Below are 24,665 nucleotides of genomic sequence, written 5' to 3' on the forward strand. Positions count from 1 at the left end.
AATCTCCGGCATTGACCAAATTTATGTAGATGGACACATAGATTGAATTTATTTTTCGAATCTAATTTTCAAAAAAATGATACCTTGATCACTAAAGTATTTTTCTCAGAACAAATTAGACTTACAGTTCGTTAAAATTCTTTAATTGAGGAGTTTTCGAAGGCATTAGAATGTACAGCGTGTTTCAATGAAAACAAATATCGACTATACTATTACATATAATTATAAATATTTCAAATGGCGATGAGACAAAAATTTATCTGATTCATTAGTGGAAATATTTCCCAGAATGTGATAACAAGTGAAGCGACAAATGTAGAGTATCTTCTTACACAAAATGGCTGTATAATTGCCGATACGAAATTTATATTTACATCCGTTAGACCACCTTCTGGAAAGAATATTCAACCTAACCTGACGAAACCATCCAAAAATTGACATTTCTGACTTAAATCATCTAAGCTTAAGCTAGAGAACTGAAGTTTTTGACTTCCTCTTCCAAATCCATAATTGACAATTGAACATTTTCCAATTCAGTGGGATATAGCGAAGTTAGTATTTTTACACTAAGTAAACCTTCCCAAATAACATCCTACAAACCCATAAAACTATCTATAATGTCTAAGCTATTTAAATCACTATTAAAAAGTGTATAGAGCCAATATTTGAAGAATTTCAGATACTCCCCGTTTTTTAATTTGGTGTTACAGAGGACAGGACATATTTTCAACTATGAAGGTAGATCGAAAAATCATTTGAAGAAAACTTCATTATGGAATCAAAAAGGACACCTTAAGTTTAATTTCAATGATGACTTTAGTTTGTTGTGAATAACATGTCAATATAGTGGTTTCGATATTCTCGATAGCTTCTAGAGTCCTAGGTCCTGGGTCGTTATTTAAGCCATTCTTGAGGTAATCATAAATAGTAATCGCAGGAGTTAAATTCAGCCAGCGGTCATGGAATGTCACCAAAATTAGGAAAAAAACTCAATAAAAATAGTCAGTATATATGAAATGAACCAGCTTAGCTCAATGTTGCACAAACAATATCAGCTAATCGATACCAAATCATAGTAAAATTATTTTACAAACCATTTGGAGATATGAAATCGAATTCTGAGCTTTAACTCGAAATTTAGAAGTCTATAAAGATAAGAAAATTCTTCTAGGAAGGAAACAGATTCTCAGGATTGAACTTTCCATTTATAGAACGTAATCCAAAATTAAATACAATAATATGAGATATACTGCTGTTTTTTATATTAAACGAAATTTTCTTTTTCTTTGTTTTGAAAAAGTATATTAAAATTTTATTAGAAAATATCTCATACTCTCGTGAAATTCCTGCAGATATTATCTGCCATATATGACAAAGCGCCTGTCTCCAAATTACCGTTTAAATTTAATTTAGCACCTTGAGCTGGAAATGCATTTTCCCAAAACGGTTTTAACATTTTTTTGAAGACAATTTTTACGGTCTTAAGACCAATTTATGAGCATTTTTGAGAAATATCTCTACAATCTTTACAATTGTAAATCTATTCGACAAACGAGGTAGTTGATGAAGGGATATTTTACAGTCTTCTTGTAATTGAACGCCAGTAACAGCTATTGAGCCTATCTAATTTATTAACAGGCCTTATAAGACATATTAATGTAATGTTTCTTTGGTCCAACATACGTGGAGAAAAAGAAATAGATGTTCATTGAGTTTAATGTTACTTATTTGGTTAGTAATTTTTAATGTTGATTTTAAATTGCCGTTTTTATGGCATGAGGGAGTTCATTTGTGGATATGATATTATTATAGCACCAGGGTAATTGTCTAAAATGGCTAGATAGACAATTACCTCCTGGTTCTTGTGGAAAGTAGCTCAATGCTACATCAAAGGGTGAGGAGGGTCAATGAGGTAATTGCCCAGTTCGATAATACGAATCACGTATCGGGTTTTCAGACCTTGTAGATGTTTTGGAATAGGAGTTATGTCTATATTGACATAAACATTGTAGCTACGACAAATGCGGTATTTTTGTTGGCAGTATCCAAGCATTGACTATTCGCAAGGCAAAATTGGCTCTTTCTACCAATTTAATTATTCGTCGACGTATGTTTTATACGTTTTAAGTAGGATAACTGTTCGTCCGAAATTTCCGTCGAGTCATCTCCGTACTCTATCTAAAGTATTAACCAGGTTGGTCATTCATCTGAGAGTGTGACTAAATAAATGGCAGTCCCATACTAGTCCAACATTTTTTTGGACCTATTTAAATGGAGGAAAAGCCTTGTCTTTGGGCCATTTATTTGATCATGATGACATTACAAAGAATTATTAAAAGTTTCATTAAACACTAGATTGTGGTGCCTATAGGTTTAATGTGAACAATACAACATTTAAAAGTATTAGAGAACAAAAACGGAAATATGAAATAGTTTTTTACTAACAAAGTGATTTAGTAATAATTCTCAGTTTTTGTGTTTTATTTTTTTTATATCTTATAATTTGTTCCTCATATAGGTTAATCTCTGATTATTAGACATGATTTAAGTCACTTGATATAAATATTCCCAATCAAAGTTGTTAATTGCTCTCGTAACAATAATTCTCCAAATTATAAAAGGAATTTCGTTGAATTTTGATCCATAACTTCAAACAGAGTACTAAGAGTACATAATGAACTGAAACAAAATTTTTATAAGTAGAATCTATGCAAAAGTGATCCAAACCAAAAGGTGACGCTGTTGATTATCCGGTCGGCATTGCAGTATTTATATTACACAAAGTTGAGAATGAACAATTGTTTTAAAAGCTTGTATGAATATGGATGTTGTGAAATATACTCTCTACAATAGCCTAGAGTAATGACTTCGTGTTAAGTAGACAATAGCTGATTATAACCATAACCATATATACAAACGTTGGCAACTTTAATCATTTCGGCGTGTGTGTGTTGAGCATTATCAAAATTAGAGAGAGAATCTAATAGAAACCAGAGTTCATTTCAGTATCTTTGAGACATTAAAATATCTACACTTTGAAAGAATTTACCTCTATTCATTGGATTATATAGGACAAGAAATGTGAATATTTCTTTTGTAAAAATCATGATTTATTTAATATAAGCTGTAATTTGTATTCCAATTTATTTAGAAAATTTTTAAAGTTAAAATATGTTCAAAATTACGTAATAATTTCATTACAGAACCGTTTGATGTGAAGTTTATCTCAAGAATCACATTTCTGGGTCGAGAAATCTTAAGATCATATCGACCACAATGTAACAATTAGTACTAACATACTTCAGCAATAACCCTAATAATATCTTTCAGTTTCGTGTCATCTCGTTTCACAGGAGAAACAACAACATTAAGCAAAGTCTGCAGTTTTTCTGTCATTTATTGTTTTCACGAAAATGATTGGAATACCTACCGGGAATTAGCATCGGAATTGAAACACAACAATAATCATTATTCTGATAAATTTTAAACTTAGAAGTACATTTGAATTGGAAATGACTAAATTTGGGAAACAGCAATTACAAAATGTTGAGGGACTCATTTCAATGTGTATTTCAATTCGTCAACTATGTAGTATTATACTCATAAAAGTGTTAATAGAGAAATTTTAAATTGACAGTAATCTTTTCACTTCAAAGTAATTTAATTCTAAAATATGGTAAAAAATTGGTTTTATATTGGTGAAGCACACATACATACCCAGCTCCATATGCTGGGAGATCAGATCTTCAGTTATATTCACAATCTAAACCTCTTTTTCTAATATTTACGTTTCATTATAGTTCGTAATATTGAAAAAAAGAATTATTCTCACTTAGTTTCTTTGAAATTTGATAAACATTTTTAGTGATTTCTCTTGACCACATTCATTGCTCGACCCTGTGCATAATCACTTTACGTGAATAAAAAAGATTAATTTGAAATTAGAATTTTCTCTAAATTCAATTTGACAAAGTGTTGAAAAAAGAATCACCGCTATTTTAAATTAGCGAACTCAGTTCGGAGCTTGTGTCATTTTTATTAAAATTTTACCAGTGATATATACCACTCAAGATGTGGTTATAATTCAAAAGTAATTCTCATAGCTTAGAAATTGTAACGATGTGAATTTTAACTTTGTAATTAAATTATTGTGCGTAAGAGTATAATATTCTATTCCAAAAATAATGATCACCTATTGTTATTAATTTCCTATGCAGCTTAAATTGGCTTAATATGACGTTCTTCTAATGAGAAATTTAATTTTATTATAGTTTATGCTCCAAAGAACTTTTACTATTATGAAAAATCTACTAACGTAGCGACCCCGTAGCTAAATACACTTCTGTGTACATCTAGGTATCGACAACAGAGGTAGTCGATATGGACTATGCCTCCAAGCAAGTTAATCTTCTTGAACTAATCACGCCACATTAATTGAAGGGTTATGCAAATTGAAAAGTCTCCTCCTCATACACATTCGTTAAATCTGGTGAACCTTGTTGTCACAACAAAACATTAACGTTACCTTATTGTGAAAACTCCATAGTTTATGTTCAATATGTGGACGTGGCTGCCTTACTGAAGAAGAACTAGTGCGTGCCTATTTATATTAAGGCAGTAAAGTGGTTTGTAGATCCCCGTAACACACAGCTATCATACTGGTGAATAAACACAAGTGTTGATCAGCTTCCATACGTAATAACCTTTCTACCATACGAACCTAAGCAAAATCGCGATTTTATCAACGAATACGATATAACGCTATTCTATTTCACAGTGCTTTCATCCTCTAAACTATCTCCATCTAACGATAGTGATTCGCAGTTAAAAAAAGTACTAATCATTGGCAGGGACTAGTTGCCTGGAGCATCTATTTAGGCGGTCGGATGTACGCCTTGGTTGATAAGTTGGTTTTCTTCGTGTTCATCTACCTTCTATTTATTTCTCCTCGATGGAACCCTCCTGATGTCATAGACTGTATCATATAGAATATTCATCCAATCATCCAATTTTTTAATTCCATTAAAACCGGACAGGGTCGGCTTCATGTGGGGGACGAGTTCGATATATTGTATATGTGTATATATGTGAGTATTTATAATAATTTTTAAGAAATATAGCCTCAACAAACTTTTGATGAAACCAAACACAAAAAATTAAACGACATACGTTTACAAATATCTCGATAATAAATTTAGATTTGGGGGCATATTAGAACTTAGTTATGGTTTCTATATTTCATTTGCTAATTTGCACTTTTTAAGCAGTTGATAAGTTTCTATCTATTCCGATCTTCTTATGGTCGCTTCTGCAATGAATGTGATTAATTAATGTCTTTCCCTATGTTGTTATATTCCAAACATTGAAAGGCGTTTCACGGACAACAAACATGCCATTTTTTTCTCTATTATAATACACATTCAAATCATTATTTCCTGCTATTCCAGTGGTGATAAAATAAATATCTATGTCGCTATTACGAGTAGAGTATAGTTGGCAAAGTGCTGTTGATGAACTTTAGAAATCGGAAATTCTAAGGATATGTGTAAGATTAATTTTCTGTGCTTTAAGTTGACAAATTCAGCAGTATTTTACGTTTATATGTTAAGACAAAAATGTACTCAAGCTCAAAATAACTTCAATACAAAAACCCCCTGTATGCTCACAAAGATTCACTAAATTTAAAAAAGAGACATTCTTTCCTAACTTCAGTTTCAACAAAAATTTATGTTTACTATCCAGATAATACATAATTTTGAAACTAAAAATCAATATCTAGATTTTGTTCAAATACGCTCCTTAGTAAGTGCCTTTCCACTTCTGTTTTCCATCAAATTAGTGGTTGAAGGTGAACAAAGCTCATAATAAATTGTATCTGTCGCTGAACTAACCAATGATGAATTTCTGTGATTACAACAATGTTTCGTTTTTATTAATGACCGCATTCAGGTGTAGTTTATGAAGTGAATGCAATTTTACTTCGATTTTATCTACTCCATTACAGATAACACAAGTTCTAGCAGGTAATTTGTGACTGTTTAGATTGATGGAATTTTAACACTATCAAAACTTTGCTTTTATCGTTCGCAATAACGGTAAACATATTTGGCATTAATAATAATTTCACAGATACACAGAATGTTAGAGGGTAGTTTGGAAATCGGGATTATTCCCAAACATAAATATTTGTACTTCTTTACCTTAAAGGAGGAGAAATTCTCCAAAGATATTTCCCACCACATTGGTTTGATGTATATCTATTGAATCGAATCTCTTTTAATAAATAATAAAATGATTATATACCATATATTTCACGTTCTTTAATTTAAGCTATAGCTCATGCCTACTCATATCCTCAAAATTGAAATTTGTGTGTAAAGGGAATTCCAAAAAATCTTCGACAATATTTGTGAACTTTTCAATTTTTCTCTGTTCTACACATTGTATAGAGCATTTAGCGTTGCATGATCAGACCAATTATTTGAAATCTTTTGGTGAATGTTTCTCAACAATTTCTTTATTATAATAATAGATTTTCAACCTATTTTTCACTGTGAAACGTATATCTCCAATTAAACTTCGAAGTAATCAACATGATGTTTCTCCAACGTGCACTAAATGATGTCAATATAGGCCATGCATATAGTTTTTTAGATATAGGTAATATCATATACATCTATTTTCGCAAAAATTCGAAATTTGCAAATAAAAATAACTGCATTAGGTTACGAAAAAAGTGCCTGTTCTTCAAGCACGAATACACATATGTAAATACATCCCGAAAACAAACGCTTACTTTGATTTATCGTTTGAAAAGAATTAAACAATTAGGATAGTAACTAAATAGGGAATATATTAAAATTTTGTCGTTAATGATCGGATAATAAAAAAATCGTTCGTTAATGGGCGAGTACTACTAATACCTCTACATATTATTAATCGGACTTTCAATATTTTCTTTCTACTGTATGTTGTAATAAATATGAAATATAGGATCTTCGTAACGGGAATCAACACAAAAAATATCTGGTTGGTTGGAATTACAAAGAAAATGCATATTATTCTTATTCAAATTTGAAATTTCGATGAATAAAATACTTTTTCCTGATTGGCTCGATGTTATCAACTAAAATTGAATCGGAAATAGGAGGAAAGATATTCCTTTATAGTTTGTTGTATAATGTCAGGTGAAAATAATGCAAACAATTGAATATCATCAGCATACAAATGTGGAATGTACAAACATTTGATTGGATTATTGTTGTTTACTCAGAATCTACTGTCAATATGTGTCGTTGGTACACGAGATAAGCATACACTGAATTAATAAGACTAGGAACTTCCAACAAACCATTCGAAAAATATTAAAATGGCATGTATATGGAAAAGCTGCTCTCACTTTTATTTATATGACTCATTTGAATGCGAAAAAATAATGGAAGCATGGAAACATCAAGCATAATTTCTAATTTGGAATTTATGGCGACAAACATGTCTTTTTGTATATGAACAAAAGTATAAAGGGAATTTGGTTGAATCCTCACAAAGGTTTTAATTAAATTTTCGATACAAACGTGGAATTAAGTCATTATTTTGGGATTATCCCTTCACATCTTTATTTCATTCCAACAACTTTATACCGCTCGAGAATTACACAGAATATTTGTTTCCAATGTCTTTTTAAGATTTTTATGTCTTACACTAATTAAAAATCAACAACCACTAAAACCATATATAAACTGCAATATGGAAATTGGCCCAATATCTATCGATTTTGCTTAAATATGTTAACTTTTTAGTAAATGGTTCACAACCATTGGGACCAAAGAAAATTTTATCAAATTTCTATTATGAAGAAAAAAAATTAATAATGTTGCTTTTCAATTGATTGTTGGAATGGTAGAATTATAAATAAACCAATCAAAAATATACCCTATTAATAATTGCTATATATTGAAATAATTCTAGTTTTTCCTTTTTTTTTTTCGTATCTTCCTTATGTATATACAGTAAAATATTTAATTCTACCTAAGATCGGAATTAGTCTGTGTTCCTTTATGTGGTATAATAAGTACTGGGCTATAAAAGCATGATACACTACTCCGATATAATTTCAAGTACTCAGACTACAGTGTGAAATTTGAAAATATACCGCTCTCTATATTTCAGTCCCTTAGTAAATTTAAAAATGTGCAGTGCTCAATCAACCTATCGTGGCGAATATTCTATTGTTTTTTACAGCAATGTATCTAGCAAAAAATCCATTTTCCAGATAGTTGTTATGTTATGCAAAATCACAAAACGAATTCTTGGAGCCACTTCTTTCTTCTTCAGTAGTCCACAAAGGCAGAGTTCAGAATGATATAAGAACCTACAAGATCATGATATTCAGCATTCATAATTGATGAAATCATTATTTGACTATCAACATGCTTATATATATATATATATATATATATATATATATATATATATATATATATATATATATATATATATATTTCTCCAGTATACTCCATATGCAGTTAACATCCATAACAAAAATATATATTTGACATGATCCCCCAGAGGTAATTAGTGAAATTTTTACCTGTCTTCAAAGAAAGTTGAAAAAACTAATTTTAAATCAATATAATAAGAAAAATTAATTTTTCCTTAGTTCTGAAATATTTCTAAAAATTCTCTTTTTCGTGTATTAGATTCCGTTCCAAGAATTTTTCGATCCTTATAATTGAATTTATTTTTACTCTTTTGTAAACTGAATTAAAATCTAAAACATCAAAAAACAAAAGAAGTGATATTATATATCAAGTGCCTTGTACTAATTGTGACGCTGTCTACATAGGACAGATCTCTCAGTATTTAGAAAATAGACTAAAAGGTCATCAATACGATAAAAAAAATAATTCAATTGTTAAAGATAAGGTTATGAAAATTTATATTGGAGAACGACATTCTATTCCGTATTTTTTTCCACGTTTCATTTAACTAACTTTGTAACCTCAACTTTATCGCATGGTGTATTAGTATCCAAAACAATGAATTTTAACTTATCAGTTAACAATAGTTAACTTTTCAGCTAATTATTAGAAACTAATAGTCCCTAATGTAACCTGCATCTATTATTTAAATAATTCTTTAAGAAAAAATCACACAAATCATGCCAAAAGTTTTATTTTTTCTCGGTACATTTTAGATTAAGTATAATTTTTTGACTAAATTCTATAATTAACATACTTTGGTTTTATTTATACCAATAATTTTATCTTAAAATGGAATTTCTTACGTATTGTCTATGGCAAACACTCCTACTGTGAGTCTGCTATTTGCACACAATTTATTTAGTAATAAACTAACTTCAATACGAAATATTTGAATTTGACCCTGCTCCATTCAATAAGTCATATCTTTTTAGTGAACGTTTCACAAAACTATATATATGTAGGGGCTATAATCGTCAAAAATATCCTAGCAGACAAATCTGAATCCCATTTTAAATTTCCATTTGATTCTTGTAACCCTGAGTGAAAAGAAAGATCTTGTGCATTTAGTCCAAAGAGAGGGACCGGTGATTCATAGCAACGAGTATAACTTGTGGATAAATGCTTGAAGAAAAGTAAAATTTCTCACGCTTTTTAACGACGTAACAGAAGGGCAAAGGTCTTCCTACACTTTACTTAAACATTTCTTAAGGGATGACTTTCAATTTCAGACTTAACATAATAAATTTAGTGAGCCCAAGAGCGGCAGGATGTTTGCTTTTTTATACGCATTAACATAAGAAATAAATCCATATGTGGGAGGCATTTTAAAACTCAATATAGTATACAGAGTATGGAGATAACTTCGGCAGCGATTAGAGTCAAAATAATGTTGAAAATATTCATATATTCTTTTATTTTTTTCTCAGTTGCGTGTCTCTAAGTTTCCAAAATAAAAAAGATCTCATATTAGAGGAAATTAAAATTATTATTATATTAAATCGTCTTTACCAACTAGGTTATGAATATAAATGTTGGCCATGAAATACCAAAGTATACTCTTCAATACATATTCCAACCTTTCGAATACCTATGTATCCATAATAATATTCGAAAACTGGGAATATATATTGCAAAGAATCGACTTTGATATTTCATTACCTAAATTTCACAACAATCACATTCATATATAAATATATACTCTTTTACCGAACACACGAAAGAGCTAGATCAGATGAATATGGCGGATAAGTTAATAAATCGTAATGTAATTCGCCTCAATATTCTGTAATAACGGCGAATGGACAGGCGCATTATCGTGATGGAACAAAACTATTTTCTTGACCAAGAAACACTTATACAATTTTCATACAGTTGTATTTATAAAAATAATAATAATAAAAGCAAACATTATATCATGTTAAATACATCATGTGTGAATTGCCAACTGATTTGAATATATATAGAGGTGGAAGCAATTCGACTTTAAAAAACACTGTAAATATTAATAATAAATATCGCCTGTCATAGGATTGCAATGGATTTTGATCACACAGTGCATGTCCGTATTATATTTTGATTGAGCACTCTGAATAAGTTTCAACATATTGAGGTTGGGATGAATGTCAATTAATTTGGATTTGGATATATGAAATAAATTAAATATTTTGGTCGTGATTACAGCAAAATAGAATTGTTTATTAAAATTTATGTTACGAATAACTAATATACCACTCAAGTTTGATTCTCATAACTATTTATTCACTTATTACATTACAAAGAGAATATCTTATTTTGCCACCAAAATACTGCTGGTTGAGCTAAGTTAAATATTACTATGATTCCATTCAATTAATACCCTTCCTGCAATTTGTCAGTTTTATTATTTAAGTTGGAATTTCTGAAACAGTTGGTAAGATTCATACTGAACACAATGTTTCCCACTGTCACTGTACAAACACTCATACTTATAATATCTACGTTTAGATAAACAAGTAATCATTTTCAGAGACTACAGTTCCAGAAAACATTATGCTATCTAAGAAAAATTATGATTTCGACAATTATTAAAGGATACGACAAATTCATACTCACATAGAGGCCTCGTCAGGTCCATCAAAGGCCCAGATAAGTAAACAGAATTATAAAAAATGAAGATGTATATTGAAAAATGAGAATATGGCAACAGAGCAGAAAGTGAAATTCATTTGCTGTACGATAAAACTTTGGAGGCCAATCAAATTATTCACCATATTGTGGCACGGGTAGTAAACTAAGAACTAATAATAAGAACCTTTAAATTGATTGACTAACTGACTTTTCTAAAATGCGAAAATTGAAATTGTTCTCAAAGTTTCCCAAATACGATAATCGGCTGTGTTCCTAACAAATCCCAACAATGCTCTGATGGTAATGACTTAAAAGGAAAGTTAGTTAAATGTGCATAACGTGTGTTTATCAACCGAGATTAACATCGTTTTTGACGTTAACTTTTTCTTCTCAACTTTACTCCGTCCTTACTACGTACTAACTTTTATCAACATCGCTATAAATGAATGAACTTGATGCTGAAAGTCATTGTCAAAATATTATCAGAATTTATATAAATGGTTTTATAAAATATTGTTGAAAACTAGTATTTGGAAGAATCTGTGAATCATACTATATCTCGTTTCGTAAGAAAAACGTTTATATGGGATAATCAGGTATTAGAGTTGTTCTATAATAACTTTTTCTAAGGAACTTCTTGTTGCTTTAAAGAAAACTTTATGTACTCAAAGAGTTAATCTAATATTGATAACAATTGCTATAGATGAATATGAATTCTAAAATGTTTTCGGTATTTTATTTCACTATTTTGATTTCTCGTCACATGATATTCTTGTGTATGCTATTATTTTTGTCGCGCTTTTCTTTTCTGCTCGAATTTTCTAATTGCAACTAAATAGTACAATAAAAGTTCATTCTAGCACTCCGTATGTTGTGGGTTGTAACGGAATTAAAATCAGTGAGTGTGTCGAGTGTAATAAACCTAATATTTATTACTGGAAGCTATTGTCTCTTGTGTAATGTACAATGGCATCAGACGAACCTTTATATCGACGTATAGGAAGCATCTACTCAAATTTACTTGTCCAAATCTCTCAAATAAAGGCAAGCATTAATAGATTAGTTTAATGCAGTGGTTATATTGATGTATATATTTACAACGGCCTGGTTACACATCGTCATAAAATACAAGATGTCCCATTCGAATAGTGTAAAATGAATGGACAAGATTTTTATTTTATAAAAATATTTTGCAAAATAACACTGAGTACCTACTAAAAATAACATTTTTAATGGCAGATAAAAATAGCGAAACAACATCTGTTGTAGATCTAAGAAAAAATTATTTAATTCTTTTTAATTACTTTAATTATTTGGATCTTTTTTATCATTTATAGCTTTTTCGCTCTTATGAATGTGAACAATTTCTAAAAATTCTCTTTTTTGTGTATTAAATTCCGTTTCAATAATTTTTGAATCTTTATAATTGAATTTATGTTTTTTTAATATTTCATGGTTCGTTAAAGCAGTTCTATTTTTTTATCGTATTGATGACCTCTTAGTCTATTTTCTAAATACTAGATGTTTGCCCTATGTAAATAGCGTCACAATTAGTATAAGGCACTTGATATAAATATTACTTCTTTTGTTTTTTGGTGTTTTAGATTTTAATTTAGTAAAATATTTGGATAATGTATTATGACTTATACTAATATCATATTTATTGAAATAAATCGATAATTGTTGGGAAAGTCCTTGTACATATGGTAACGAAAAATGTATAACTACAGAACGCACGCCACTGTAGTTTTACCACATCCTCAAAATTCCCAACCTTTGTATAAAACTTTTTTATAAGCGATATAGGATTTATGATGAAATACCCTATAAAATAAATATTTAATTTGTGCTAAAAAAATCGACAAAATATGTGGAATTTCAAATTTTTATATAACCTCAGTGAATTGACCATTACATTACGACTCATAATTATTTTGGAAATTCATCTCGAAATACCTATTAAAGATCTGTTCTACCGACTATAGCATAGCATTGTTGTTCCTCAATTAGATTCGGTTAAAAGCTCTTGGCACTAATTAGTTTAACGATGGTTGTTCCAGTTCACCCGTTGATTCAAGTTCGAAATCAGTTAGTAGGAGCTCCTGTAAACACGGATGTTACTCTACAGTGTCACGTCGAGGCGTCCCCAAAGGCAATCAACTACTGGACTAGAGAGACTGGTGAGTAGAGAAATCTCAGACGATGAGGATACTTGACAAAGCACTGACCGACACTAGCCAGTGACAGATATCAAGGAATCTGATACCTACTTAGAACTTTACTTTGCCATTTTGAGCTATGTTACATAATAGTAAGATTCTCCTTTTTAACGCAAAATTGGCAATTAATTGACCACTCCAAATTAAAATCAAACAAATATACTCGGCATAATTGTATCAATCTATTCAATACAGTCATATATATGAAAATTTTGTACTTAAATTTTTTTCAAATAGTCTAGAAACTTCATTTCAAATAGTGTCATGAAGTAAATGTCGTTTACTGTTACCTAAAACAAGATTAAAACCGCTGTTTTCTATTATTTCTATTTCGATAAACTAACACAATCAAACTGTGAACTGTAAATTATTTTCCAGGTATAAATATAGAGTATTGCTAGGTTTGTATAACTAAATTTTCTTTGAACTACATTCTTGGGCGATTGTAATAAATCTGTGTTTTTTATCAAAGTATGCTCTGAGGTATCGGATCAATTTTAGTCTTTACCAAAATAACACTGGGCTCTGACAAACTTTTGCAAATTTTTGGTAGACACTTTGTCCTGCTGAAAAATAGGATCTAGCAGGGTGTGAAAGTATTGAAAAATATACGTTTCCACTAGATCTTAGAGCCAGGCGTCAAATGAGAACTGATAGTGTTCTGCTAAAATATCTACTAATACTCCATACTATATTGATCATAGTGTGATGCATAAAACCTGCTCCCATTGCTGGTTCCACCATTTCTATCTTGGCACCAGAACAGAAGATTGCGACGATGTTCAACTGTAGCAGCACCACCAATAAGTGGCAGCACCCACTGTATGCGATAGAAAATAAGATCAAAGCATTTATTTTAAATCCTTATGACGCTATTAATTCCTTAAAAATTAACAAATAATCATTAATTATGTATTTCTACAAAAATATTTTTGTTTCGAATATCCCAGCTCTGTTTATTGTTTTCTACTTCAAATACTCGCCTATGGTTTTTAACACTAACATTCTAGAAATACTATTTTGTGGGTCAGAATTTTTCAAATGCTTTTATAACACAATACAAATCCAAAAAGGGTATGTTTAAAAAATAAAGATGTGCTCTGCAATTCAGAGTATCCCAAATCTCTATTTTACTGTTATGAATAAAAAATATTTCTCTCTTTGTGTCACAGAGGTTTTGGGTTTATATTTATTTCTTATTAGTTATAGACGTTCTCATGCGAGATCGATTCACGGAGGTAATAATATAATATTCCCTAGTACATTATTTGTTCATTTATCGAAAAGAATCACTTAACGCTTTTAATCAACTTCACCTAAAAGACCAGTCAATATGACCTTGGCCTAGTCGAAATTGCTGCAATTGTGCTGCAGCTGTGAACTCCTAAGTAACAAAACGATAGTAATGACAGTAAATCGTGGATTTTTCCTATACAAATACATTGTCTATCATATTTTTTTATTCTCTTTTAGGTGAAATGATCATATCAAACGAAAAATATTTCATGACCGAAATAAATAATTCATATTACAGTGTGCAAATGAAACTAATTATTACAAGAATCCACAAGGGCGATCTCGGTGGATATAAATGTATATCAAAAAATTCCATAGGAGATGCCGAGGGCAATATTAGACTTTATGGTGAGTAATCATAATTTTTATAGATTTTACTTTTAATGAATCTCTTACAATCGTAAAACTTCTGCATATTTGAGACCTAAGCATAGCTTGGTTGTAAATTTTAATTTATTTGAAAAATTAATTGATGCGTTAGCAGATAAAAGGCAAACTACACGAGAAGAAGTAACTCAAAATATTAAAGACAAAGAAACCTTATATGACTTTAGGTTGTAACTTACCAACAGTTCTTCAAAATTATATCAAGATATATATATATATATATATATATATATATATATATATATATATATATATATATATATATATATACTACAGTTTATATATGCAGCAATAATATTGAGACACGTTCCTGACCAATTGTAAATTGTTTCAAAGAATTCAAATTAAGGTGATGGAATCGATATCGATATAAATGAAGAGATGTATTCATTCAAAGTTCTTTCGAACTTATTCTGTAGCAAATTGTAGATCGTATCAAACAAGAAGGACAGAAATACAGTCGACAAAAAAATAGTAATAGTAATAATACGTGTTATTCATCTACTGATGATAAGATAAGTACAATATTTTATAAAGCTCTAAGCGATGCAGGACATGTGAGCAAAATTAGTAATAGTATCTCATAAATCAGTGCCTTTGGGATGCAAGAGGGCGGTTTGGTAAGAGAATAAATTGTCAGAGGTTGACAACACGTTAGCTATCTTCAAGGTGAATTCTGTTTGGATCGCTTCAAACGTAATCCAAGTACATTTTTCCGTCGATATGTCACATTAGATGAAACTTGAGTGCCACCATTATACATAAAAAGAGAAATGTACTTCCAAGAAAGCAAACATCGTTTTTAAGGTCAATAAGGTCATGGCTACGGTGTTTAAGTATTGAATCTGTATTGTTGATTCAGAAAAAGAGCAAAGGATGAAATGAAACTGAAATAATTGACTTTGGAATTTAATTATCCAAAATAAAGTTCCCTGAATCCCTAAATTGATGAAGCTCTATAAAGCTTTCATTTGAAGTTATCTTCACAACTGAGTTATGAAAAGAACTTCGTGGGCCTAGGCGTAAATCCATCAATACATCACTGCATAACTCTGAAGATAAGGACACAATTATAATCATTAAACATTAGTATACAGCTTCATTCCGTATTTTGTGAGAAGCTAACATTCTATCTAAGAAGCTGTGGCCAAGGAGAAAAAAGTCATTCCTAATCATATATAATTATAAATGATTAAACACGTGTTCATTTGATGATCCTTTTGTTTTCTATGCATTAAAATTTTTTTCTATTACACCCAATAATATTTATACATCATACTGTATAATTGAACTCTGGAATACGTTTATACTTTTTCATAATTTTTTATCCAAGAACACGGATAAAATATTTAAAGCGAGGCACCTAAAGATTTAAATAATGAAATCTGATTTGTGATACGAATTTATTTTGCAGTTTATTAAAGGATATGGAGAGAGTTTTGTTTATATCTAGCAAAATGCCAACCACTGTTTTCAAAATCCCATGGCAATTTGCATGCATATTTTTCCCCATCGATAAAAAATACTCTGTTTTCCTTGCAATGAAGAGTTGCATCTGGTTTAAAATTGTCACGGCTTTTCCATATCGAACAAAGATTATTAAGGGTTCACATTAACATTTTCTACGGAGATTGTTCAATTTCACTCGTTTATATTATTCCAGTAAGTTTTTTATTGAATTGTTAACCAGAAAAGAAGTTTATCTAGATAGCCTAAAAAGAGAAAAGTGCGAATTACTACTATAAAAATAAAAAAGTTCGGAAAAAAAACCTCTGGCTTTGAACTTTGATAGCAGTATACAGGGTCGAGCTTATATTTTTATTAGTCTGATTCGAGTCACTACCAGTGGCGTTCAAGTAAATCACTTTATCTTACCTCTACAACAATAATATGGAGGCTTCAAAGCAATCGGAACTCAATTTCACTCATATACTATATTAATTTGGAACACTTTAAAGAAAGAGTTTTGCTGTCAATAAAAAAACTAAAGTTTATAAGAAATATACAGTGTTGAAATAATTCATGGAATAAATTTTCTTAAAAAATTCTAAAAAATGCTGGGATGCTCGTCTTAAATTGGGTTGCCCCCATCACACTCATTAATTTGATTCACGCAAGTCTAACATAATCGGTTTTATTTTTAATGAAACACCTGTATATTTTGAAAAGTTACTGTAAATCTTGATTTCGATTAATTATACCATATATGGTATGTATTGCACACACTGTTTACTCTACCACTACACCTACACTCACAATTACACTGTCTGACGCGCGTTTCGTTAACCAAGTTCTCGTCTTCAGAGAAGTTAAACTAAAACCCATTAACTTGACTTACCTATTTTATTACAACCGATAAATGGATAGCCGCAAATTAATATGTGCACCTCAGTATCCTGGAATATCACCTCTACCATATTCCTGACGACTCATCAATCCAACTGGTTACTCGCTATCTTGGTCATAGCCAGTTTCTTCACGTTGGCTTCCAACACATGGTGGCAGAGGTTATGAAGCTATTCCCATAATCGCAGTGGGTGGATTAGTCTTGAAATTCATTTTTGATTACCAGGTAAAAGATGTACCGCGAATCGTGTTGGATTCTCAGCGTTTTGCCGGGAGCTGGGATCTGTTCTTCAAGTTTTTCTAATTGACCAAACTTCTTCCGGAAGGCGATTGCTAATCCTCGTGCGCTCTTCATACGGGCAGGGTTGTTGCAACCCAGCGAATAATTTTCCGGTAGAGTGAACAAGTCTTGTTGCTGTTCTGTAGTGACTCCATATCTAGCTTTGCTGGTCCCATAAATCTTTGAAGGCAGGGTCAAACTCTTTTCGCAACTGGTTCACTTCTTCCTGTAGGTCGTGATCTCCTTCAAACGGCGCTAGTCGATTTTGGTGGACTACTTTCGGTTTGCTATTGGGGATATTGTTTATGTGATAGATGACATCATTGATCTTTTTCTTGATTAAGTATGGACCTTTCCATGATTTTTGTAATTTTGAAGAAAATCCCTTTATCCTTGTCGGGTTGTGTAGCTATACGTCATCCTTTTCTTTAAAACCGCCGTCTGTGGCTTCTGTGTCGTATGTATCGTTTTTTCATTCTGTCGCTGACAACTTGAAGATTCAAGCGAATCAATTTGTGTATGTCGTCCATTATTGTTCTAAATTGGATTACATAATATTCTCCCACTACCTCTTCTCCAGAGGCTTTCTTGGATTCGACTTGTTTACAGTGGGAGGAGTCTGCTGGACACGGTCGTCAAGACAAGGTGTTGACTTTTTGTTGACCTGGTTCGGTGTTGCCCCCTTGTAGGCAACTCATTCGCTTACACGTTCTGCGTGCATGCCTTGTTAACCATACCTTTCAACAAGTTAACGATCAGGTCCAATTTATCCTCGTCACCTTCTTCTTATATGGTTGTATTCCCGTTATAATCTAAAATATTCTTTACCTTCGTGACTACATCGTATTCAAGAGCTGCAGTCAGGGCATCTTCTAAGGTTTTCGGAGTCTGGAGTACATCTAAGGCGTCTCCTCGCAGTGCAATGATCAAGTTCACTGCTTTTTCTTTATCGGACTAATTATTCACTCTAGCGGCTGCCTTAAATTATTTAACGTAGTTGGTCCAAGACTTCTTCCGTCGAAAGTTGGAACCTTAACTCGTGTAGAACTGCCGATCTCTTCTGTTTTGAGTGGTGCTGTAATTGCATGGTTCTGTATATTTGATCTGATTCTCTTCTACTAGAATATCTTCCGCTCTCGAATTCGCAATTTTTTCTTTCTAACTCATTGATTTTCTCATCCATCGTTGTCATTTTGTTCTGGATATCCGATTTCAGAGATATTTTATTTTTAACGTCAGCGGCAATGACGATTTTCAAAGATAAAATTTTGGAAGAAATGTCGCTTTTCATGGTCGAAACCTTTTCGATAATAGACGTAAGATCGTTCTCCATTGTGGAAATCTTCTCGTCAATATTGGCCGAAAGATCATTCTTCAGAGTTAAAATATCGCCCCTCATAGTAGTAATCTTCTCGTCAATATTAGCCGAAATATCATTTTTTATAGTTGAAATATCGTCCTTCATGTTCGATATATTGACAGAAATATCGTTTTTCAAAGTCGAAAAAGTCACTACGACTATTTATTTAAAACTAACTTACTGCACTACATAGACATATTTATATACCACAAATAGAATTCTATAAAGTTCTAGAACAAAAAGAAACAATATAAATGAATAAATAGAAATTATTTATAAGAAATACTGTAAATAACCCTCCCGATATAATAAAAAGTTCTAAAAGGATACATCAAAGGCGCGTTTGCCAATTATATAAAATGTTAATCAAACCGTGTGAATTCGCCGAATTTTAAAATTCCATTGAAGCTGGACAGGGCAGGGCTAAGGACCCTTTTCCCGAGCTTGTTCGTAACAGTAATATGGCCAGTCTCTATTTTCTGGTACATCGCTTAATTCACTTTCCACTTAACATCGAGGGATATAAAGGAAAGGACGTTTATTGAGAATAAGCTGTACTCAACAGTTATGATGATAGAATTGTAAACAGGTTAACTAACTGTCCTAGGAAATCTCTATGTAAAACCACCTTTTCCAAAATCAAAATGAAAAATGAGAAAAATTTGTTATGGTACATCTCAGTCCTGTTTATAAGAAAGGATTTTTAACAGAGTGGGTTTTGAATTGGTTTATAAATCCAACTATATATTAAAACAATTGTTGGGTAATCATAAGGATAAAACACCACATTTGAAATATCGTGGTATATAGAAATTAGATGTAGTGATTGTGACGGGAAGTATATCGGGCAGTCTAAGAGATCAATTAATATCCGATTTAAAGAGCACAGCTTATTTAAAATATGTACGGACCGAGAAATCTAGCATTGCTGATCACGCTGCCAGGCATAATCATTAAATAAATATAAATAATCTAATGTACCTATATAAAATAGAAAATATAAAATATATAATAGAAAAAACTGAAACTAGACGGACATGTAACACTGTTAGGATACCACTTTCCAATTCACACTAATCATAAAATTAAAAAAAAAAACTCAAAATAGTTTCGTGTATAGATTAAAATAAAAGGATAATGCCGATTTTGTCATAGAATATAGGCTTAAAAAATATTTTTTTCCAATAAATTTTCCCATATTCATCGATTTGTCAACTCATATGAAAATTTCAAACTTCATTTGTTTATTTTGAAAAATAACATAAATAACAAAAATATCAAGTGTCATTTTAAGCAAGTCACTGAACTCTATTAGGAAACATTTCAGATAATATGTAAAAATAATGTTTAGGCATTTCTCCTATAGCATTAGGATGGATTGGTAGAATTTACTCTACATTTGTAACAAATAAAGATATATAAATATACATAGCTACTGATATTTTAATTATTATTTCTATATTTATATACTACTCTCAATATATCTACGCCGCTACTGATAAAGTATATACCAAAGAAACAAAACTGTGAGTGAATTTTAGCAATCTTTATGTAAAAAACCAATTCCGTTTGATTGTCATCGATTTCTGCAAGTCTCATCGACATTTCATAGTTTGAGAGCCGTAAATCAGAAAGTAAGTGGAAATCGTATCTCTATCTTACGAAGCACACAACGTTAGTGCGAATAATTTATTTACGAGGGCGAATCGATGAATAAATGAAAACTATTTGTATGTGACAATATTAAGATTATTTGTTTATTGGCTTAAAAAATTGAATAGTGACTCTTTGAATGAGCATTTATTAATTTGAACAATACCATTTATGTAAAAGACAGTGTATCCATTCGTTTCAGTCGTTTAGAACAGTGTTTTTCAATCTGTGGGTCGACAATTTGGGAATAAAATTCCATTTTAAGCATGCCATCAGCAGCTAAATCTAGAAGAGATTCTTTCATATTTGTGGTGACATCAGCCAGATCTATTGACTTGTCCAAAAAATGGTTTAAAATTCATCTACGCCCATTGTCAGCTTCGGAGAGCAAGTCTTGAAAGTATGTCAAAAGTTTCTCTTGTAAATTATGCAAGCCCTGTATCAGGCAAGACAAGACTTTGGTTTGATGCGTTATCTTCAACAATCTTCTGAACACATGGAAAAGACTCAAATATATTGTTTTGCAGAGAGGATGACCACAAACGAAGTTTTGCGTGAAATGCATAGACTTTATCTTTAGCTGTTAAAATATTTTCTTCTCGACCTTGGACTCGACTCAAATTTTTAAGGTGACTAAAAAGATCTGCCAAAATGCTAATTTCAAATATGGTCACAAAGACATATTCAGATTTTGCATCTTGTGAGAACATTAACAATTCAGCTCTCAGTTCTAGAACTCTTGTCGATACTTTTCCTTTGGATAGCCACCTGCCCTCTGTGTTATGAAGGAGATTTTGATGAAACGAGCCCATATCTTCACAAACGATTCTAAATATCTGGGTTTGCAAGGCTTCACCTTTGATAGAATTCACAATTTTTAATACCTCCTTGAGAACGTCATTTAAATTAGAAGGTACTACCTTAGCAGCTGGAGCCTGTCGATGAAGAAAACAGTGTGTCCAGGATATGTTTTGGCATTATCGATTTTAATTTCACAACAAGTCCGCTATTTTTGCCAGTCATAGCTTTAGCGCCATCGCTACAAGTAGCGATACATTTTTTCCAATCAATATCGTAGTCGCATGTGCTTTCTAAAAACATATCGTACAAACACTGGCCAGAAGTGTTTGCAGGAAGTGCTTTGCAAAATAAGAGTTCTTCCATGATACTCTCCTCTGTTTCAAAGCGCACAAACACTACAAACTGAGCATGATCTGAAACATCTGTAGTCTCGTCAAACTGCATAGCAAAATGTTGGCTGTGATTACTTGATTACTTGTTCTTGAATATCATTGGCCATATCATTTATTCTGCGTGGAATTGTATTATCAGACAGCTTATTGATCATAATTTCAACCATATCAAGAGCTGCTAGCAAAATAAGATTTTCGGCAATTGTATGTGGTTTCCCTGCTTTAGCAACTCGATACGCGACTTTGTAGCTAGCTAATAATACTGACTCATTGACTCTGGATGCCTTAAATAAAGCTGCTTTACTACTAAGAAAATCTGTTTTGCAAATTGAAAAAAAAAATTACCACAACATATATCAGCACAACATTTAAAAGAAGGAGAAGCATCGGTACCAAAAAATTTATTAGATTTTTATTCCACTTTGATAGCCGGTAGTAATTGACAACGGAAAAATTATCTAAATGTATTCGTCAAATTAAATCTTATTGTGAAGATGTCATATATGGTGTTCATAATGGAAGAATTAAAACCTCAAAGCATATTATGCTTGGAATGACTTCAAAAAGTTTAACAAGCAGTCGCAAAATCGTTGATATTATCCATAGATACAGGCATTGCATTAGTTATCCAGGAGTAGAAGAACTAGAAACCGAAGCAACATTTACTTCAGTTCAAAAATCAAGTGTTTGTCCCGAAACGATTAAAAAATTACCACATCTATGTACCGGTGTTGCTTTTGACAATTTTGATCGGTTTGTTGAAACAAAGAGTGGCAAGGACAAGCTACATGATACTGTTGGGATAATTTACCAAAACGTTGATCTAAATAGTACACATGAACCACAATTAATAGATATTAGTAACGAGGTAACCGTAAACTCTAAAAAAAGGAGACGAAGAACATTTGAAGCCGTATCTATGGATGTGGGTGAAGAACCATATTCTAAAAAAATGAAGATGACAACTAAGTTGGAATTATCGGCTCATAAGGGTAAAAATTTACAACCCGTAAATGTACAACTAGTCATGCTTTACAGTTACCGAATATTTCAATGTGGGTTGGCTTCAATTGTTTATTAAGCGATAATAATAGTCCAAAACAAATAGTCTCTTACTTAACTCCCATTAATGCGTCACCCACTAACAAATCAGTAGTTTTAGAGAATATGAAACAAAGCCAGAAAATTTGTGAGCAAGTAAAGCAGTCTTCCATCCAAGTAACGTACGATCTTGCAATTGCCAAAGTAGCTTTACAAATTCAAGCTACCGAGAAACCACATCTTGATCATTTATTCATACATTTGGGGCCTTTCCACATCATTATGGCCTATTTTAAAGCTATTGGCAAGGTTATTACAGATTGTGGCTCAGAGTGATTTGTTAGCTTCGGGATCTGTAAGTGGATTTGGCTTCATGATGAGACATCAAACATCAACGATAATGATGAAGACTAAAACATAGCAAAACACTATTTAATATTTACGTTAATCCTTTTGAAATTGATTTTCTTCTTGTACAATTAATATTCTAATTAATTATTGTTTGTTGAGAAAAAAACATTAAGTATACACATATTTTCTAAATGAAAACAATAAAAACCTTTTGTTCTCTCTGTGTTAAAATTTTTGGATTTCATTATACTGCTTTTATTTCAATAAATACCCGTTAAAATATTGTTTAATTTTAAATAAAAATTTTCATTAGACCAATAATAACTTTAGTTTAATAGAGCTGTGTTATAGTGCCAACGTAATTATCATGCTCGCGCTCATATTCATATCGACAATTAAATTGTGTCTGGAGGAAGTTTAGCCGTTAAGATTGGTCTGGCTGTTTACAAACAGTAATAAAACAGTTCTCTAAGAGTGATATAAAAAGATGAAGCCTCAGAATGTAAGTAAAATTAGGATAATTTTTTGCAAGCTTTAAAGCGTCTGGCAGAAATTACCGCCGACAGGAAGTGTCTGGCAGTGTTGAATATTGGTAATTAATAACATTCTATAAAAAATATGTCAAAATCAGCTCTCAGACTTTAAGAAAAGTAAGTAAGATCTTTTTATACCTGTAGCACCTGGTACCTGCAAATTGGCCCTCGATCCAAGCTAGCGAGCATGCGTACGTTTCTAGTATATACTAAACTACTTTATGCCATATATTTCATTACTCAGAAAATAAGTAATGTCTGGGGGCTCTGGAATCTTACTCTATTACATATGAGGTTTATTGTTTATGACTGTGAACCCGTATTTCAAATAAATGTCATTGTAATGTCTATTTTTTTTTTTTTTGATTCACCACCACCGCTATTGACACTCGTACCAGATATTGAAGGTTGCGACCTCTTGAGAAACTTATCCATTTTACAAACGTACGGAGCGAGCGAAAAAACAAAAGAATGACGTCCGTACTTAGAGTTGACCGCGCTTAACTGAGTGAGATGAAAGTTGAAACCAACTTACCTTGTACCTACTTTCAACTCTCGCAGCTTGTTGAGTAGATCTGAATATAAATAGATGAATGTATCAAAATAGAAAAAAATCATTAACATATTCTTTTAATTAAATTATATTATTTCTTAGTCTTTCTATGTAACAAGGGGGTTGCCAGATTTTTTTAACTCGTAAAGGGGTCGTGAAATCAAAATGATTGAAAAACGCTGGTTTAGAGCATTATCTACCTCAACCACTTTCATTCTCAGATGATCCAATACCATTCCATCGACAATTTATGGCATGTCGATCTCTTTCAGGCAATCTGAGACAAAAGTTGACGGAATCAACTGGAATTACTGAGTCACTGTGGAAGGAAATAATAGGAATGTTGCATGAAGTCCATTTAAA

General features: G+C 31.5%; 1 protein-coding gene across 3 annotated transcripts in view; it reads left to right on the forward strand.

The window, feature by feature from the left end:
- LOC130451732 (lachesin-like) overlaps window positions 1-24,665 on the forward strand; it is a 272,197-nt gene that overhangs the window by 243,077 nt on the left and 4,455 nt on the right. For all 3 annotated transcript variants that reach the window (XM_056790946.1, XM_056790945.1, XM_056790947.1), the window contains 2 exons: window positions 13,151-13,270; window positions 14,783-14,953. In XM_056790946.1, coding sequence (XP_056646924.1) covers window positions 13,151-13,270; window positions 14,783-14,953 — 291 coding nt within the window. The remainder of the gene's footprint in view (window positions 1-13,150; window positions 13,271-14,782; window positions 14,954-24,665) is intronic.

Source organism: Diorhabda sublineata, chromosome X (assembly GCF_026230105.1).
Source record: "Diorhabda sublineata isolate icDioSubl1.1 chromosome X, icDioSubl1.1, whole genome shotgun sequence".
NCBI classification, from domain to species: Eukaryota; Metazoa; Arthropoda; class Insecta; order Coleoptera; family Chrysomelidae; genus Diorhabda; species Diorhabda sublineata.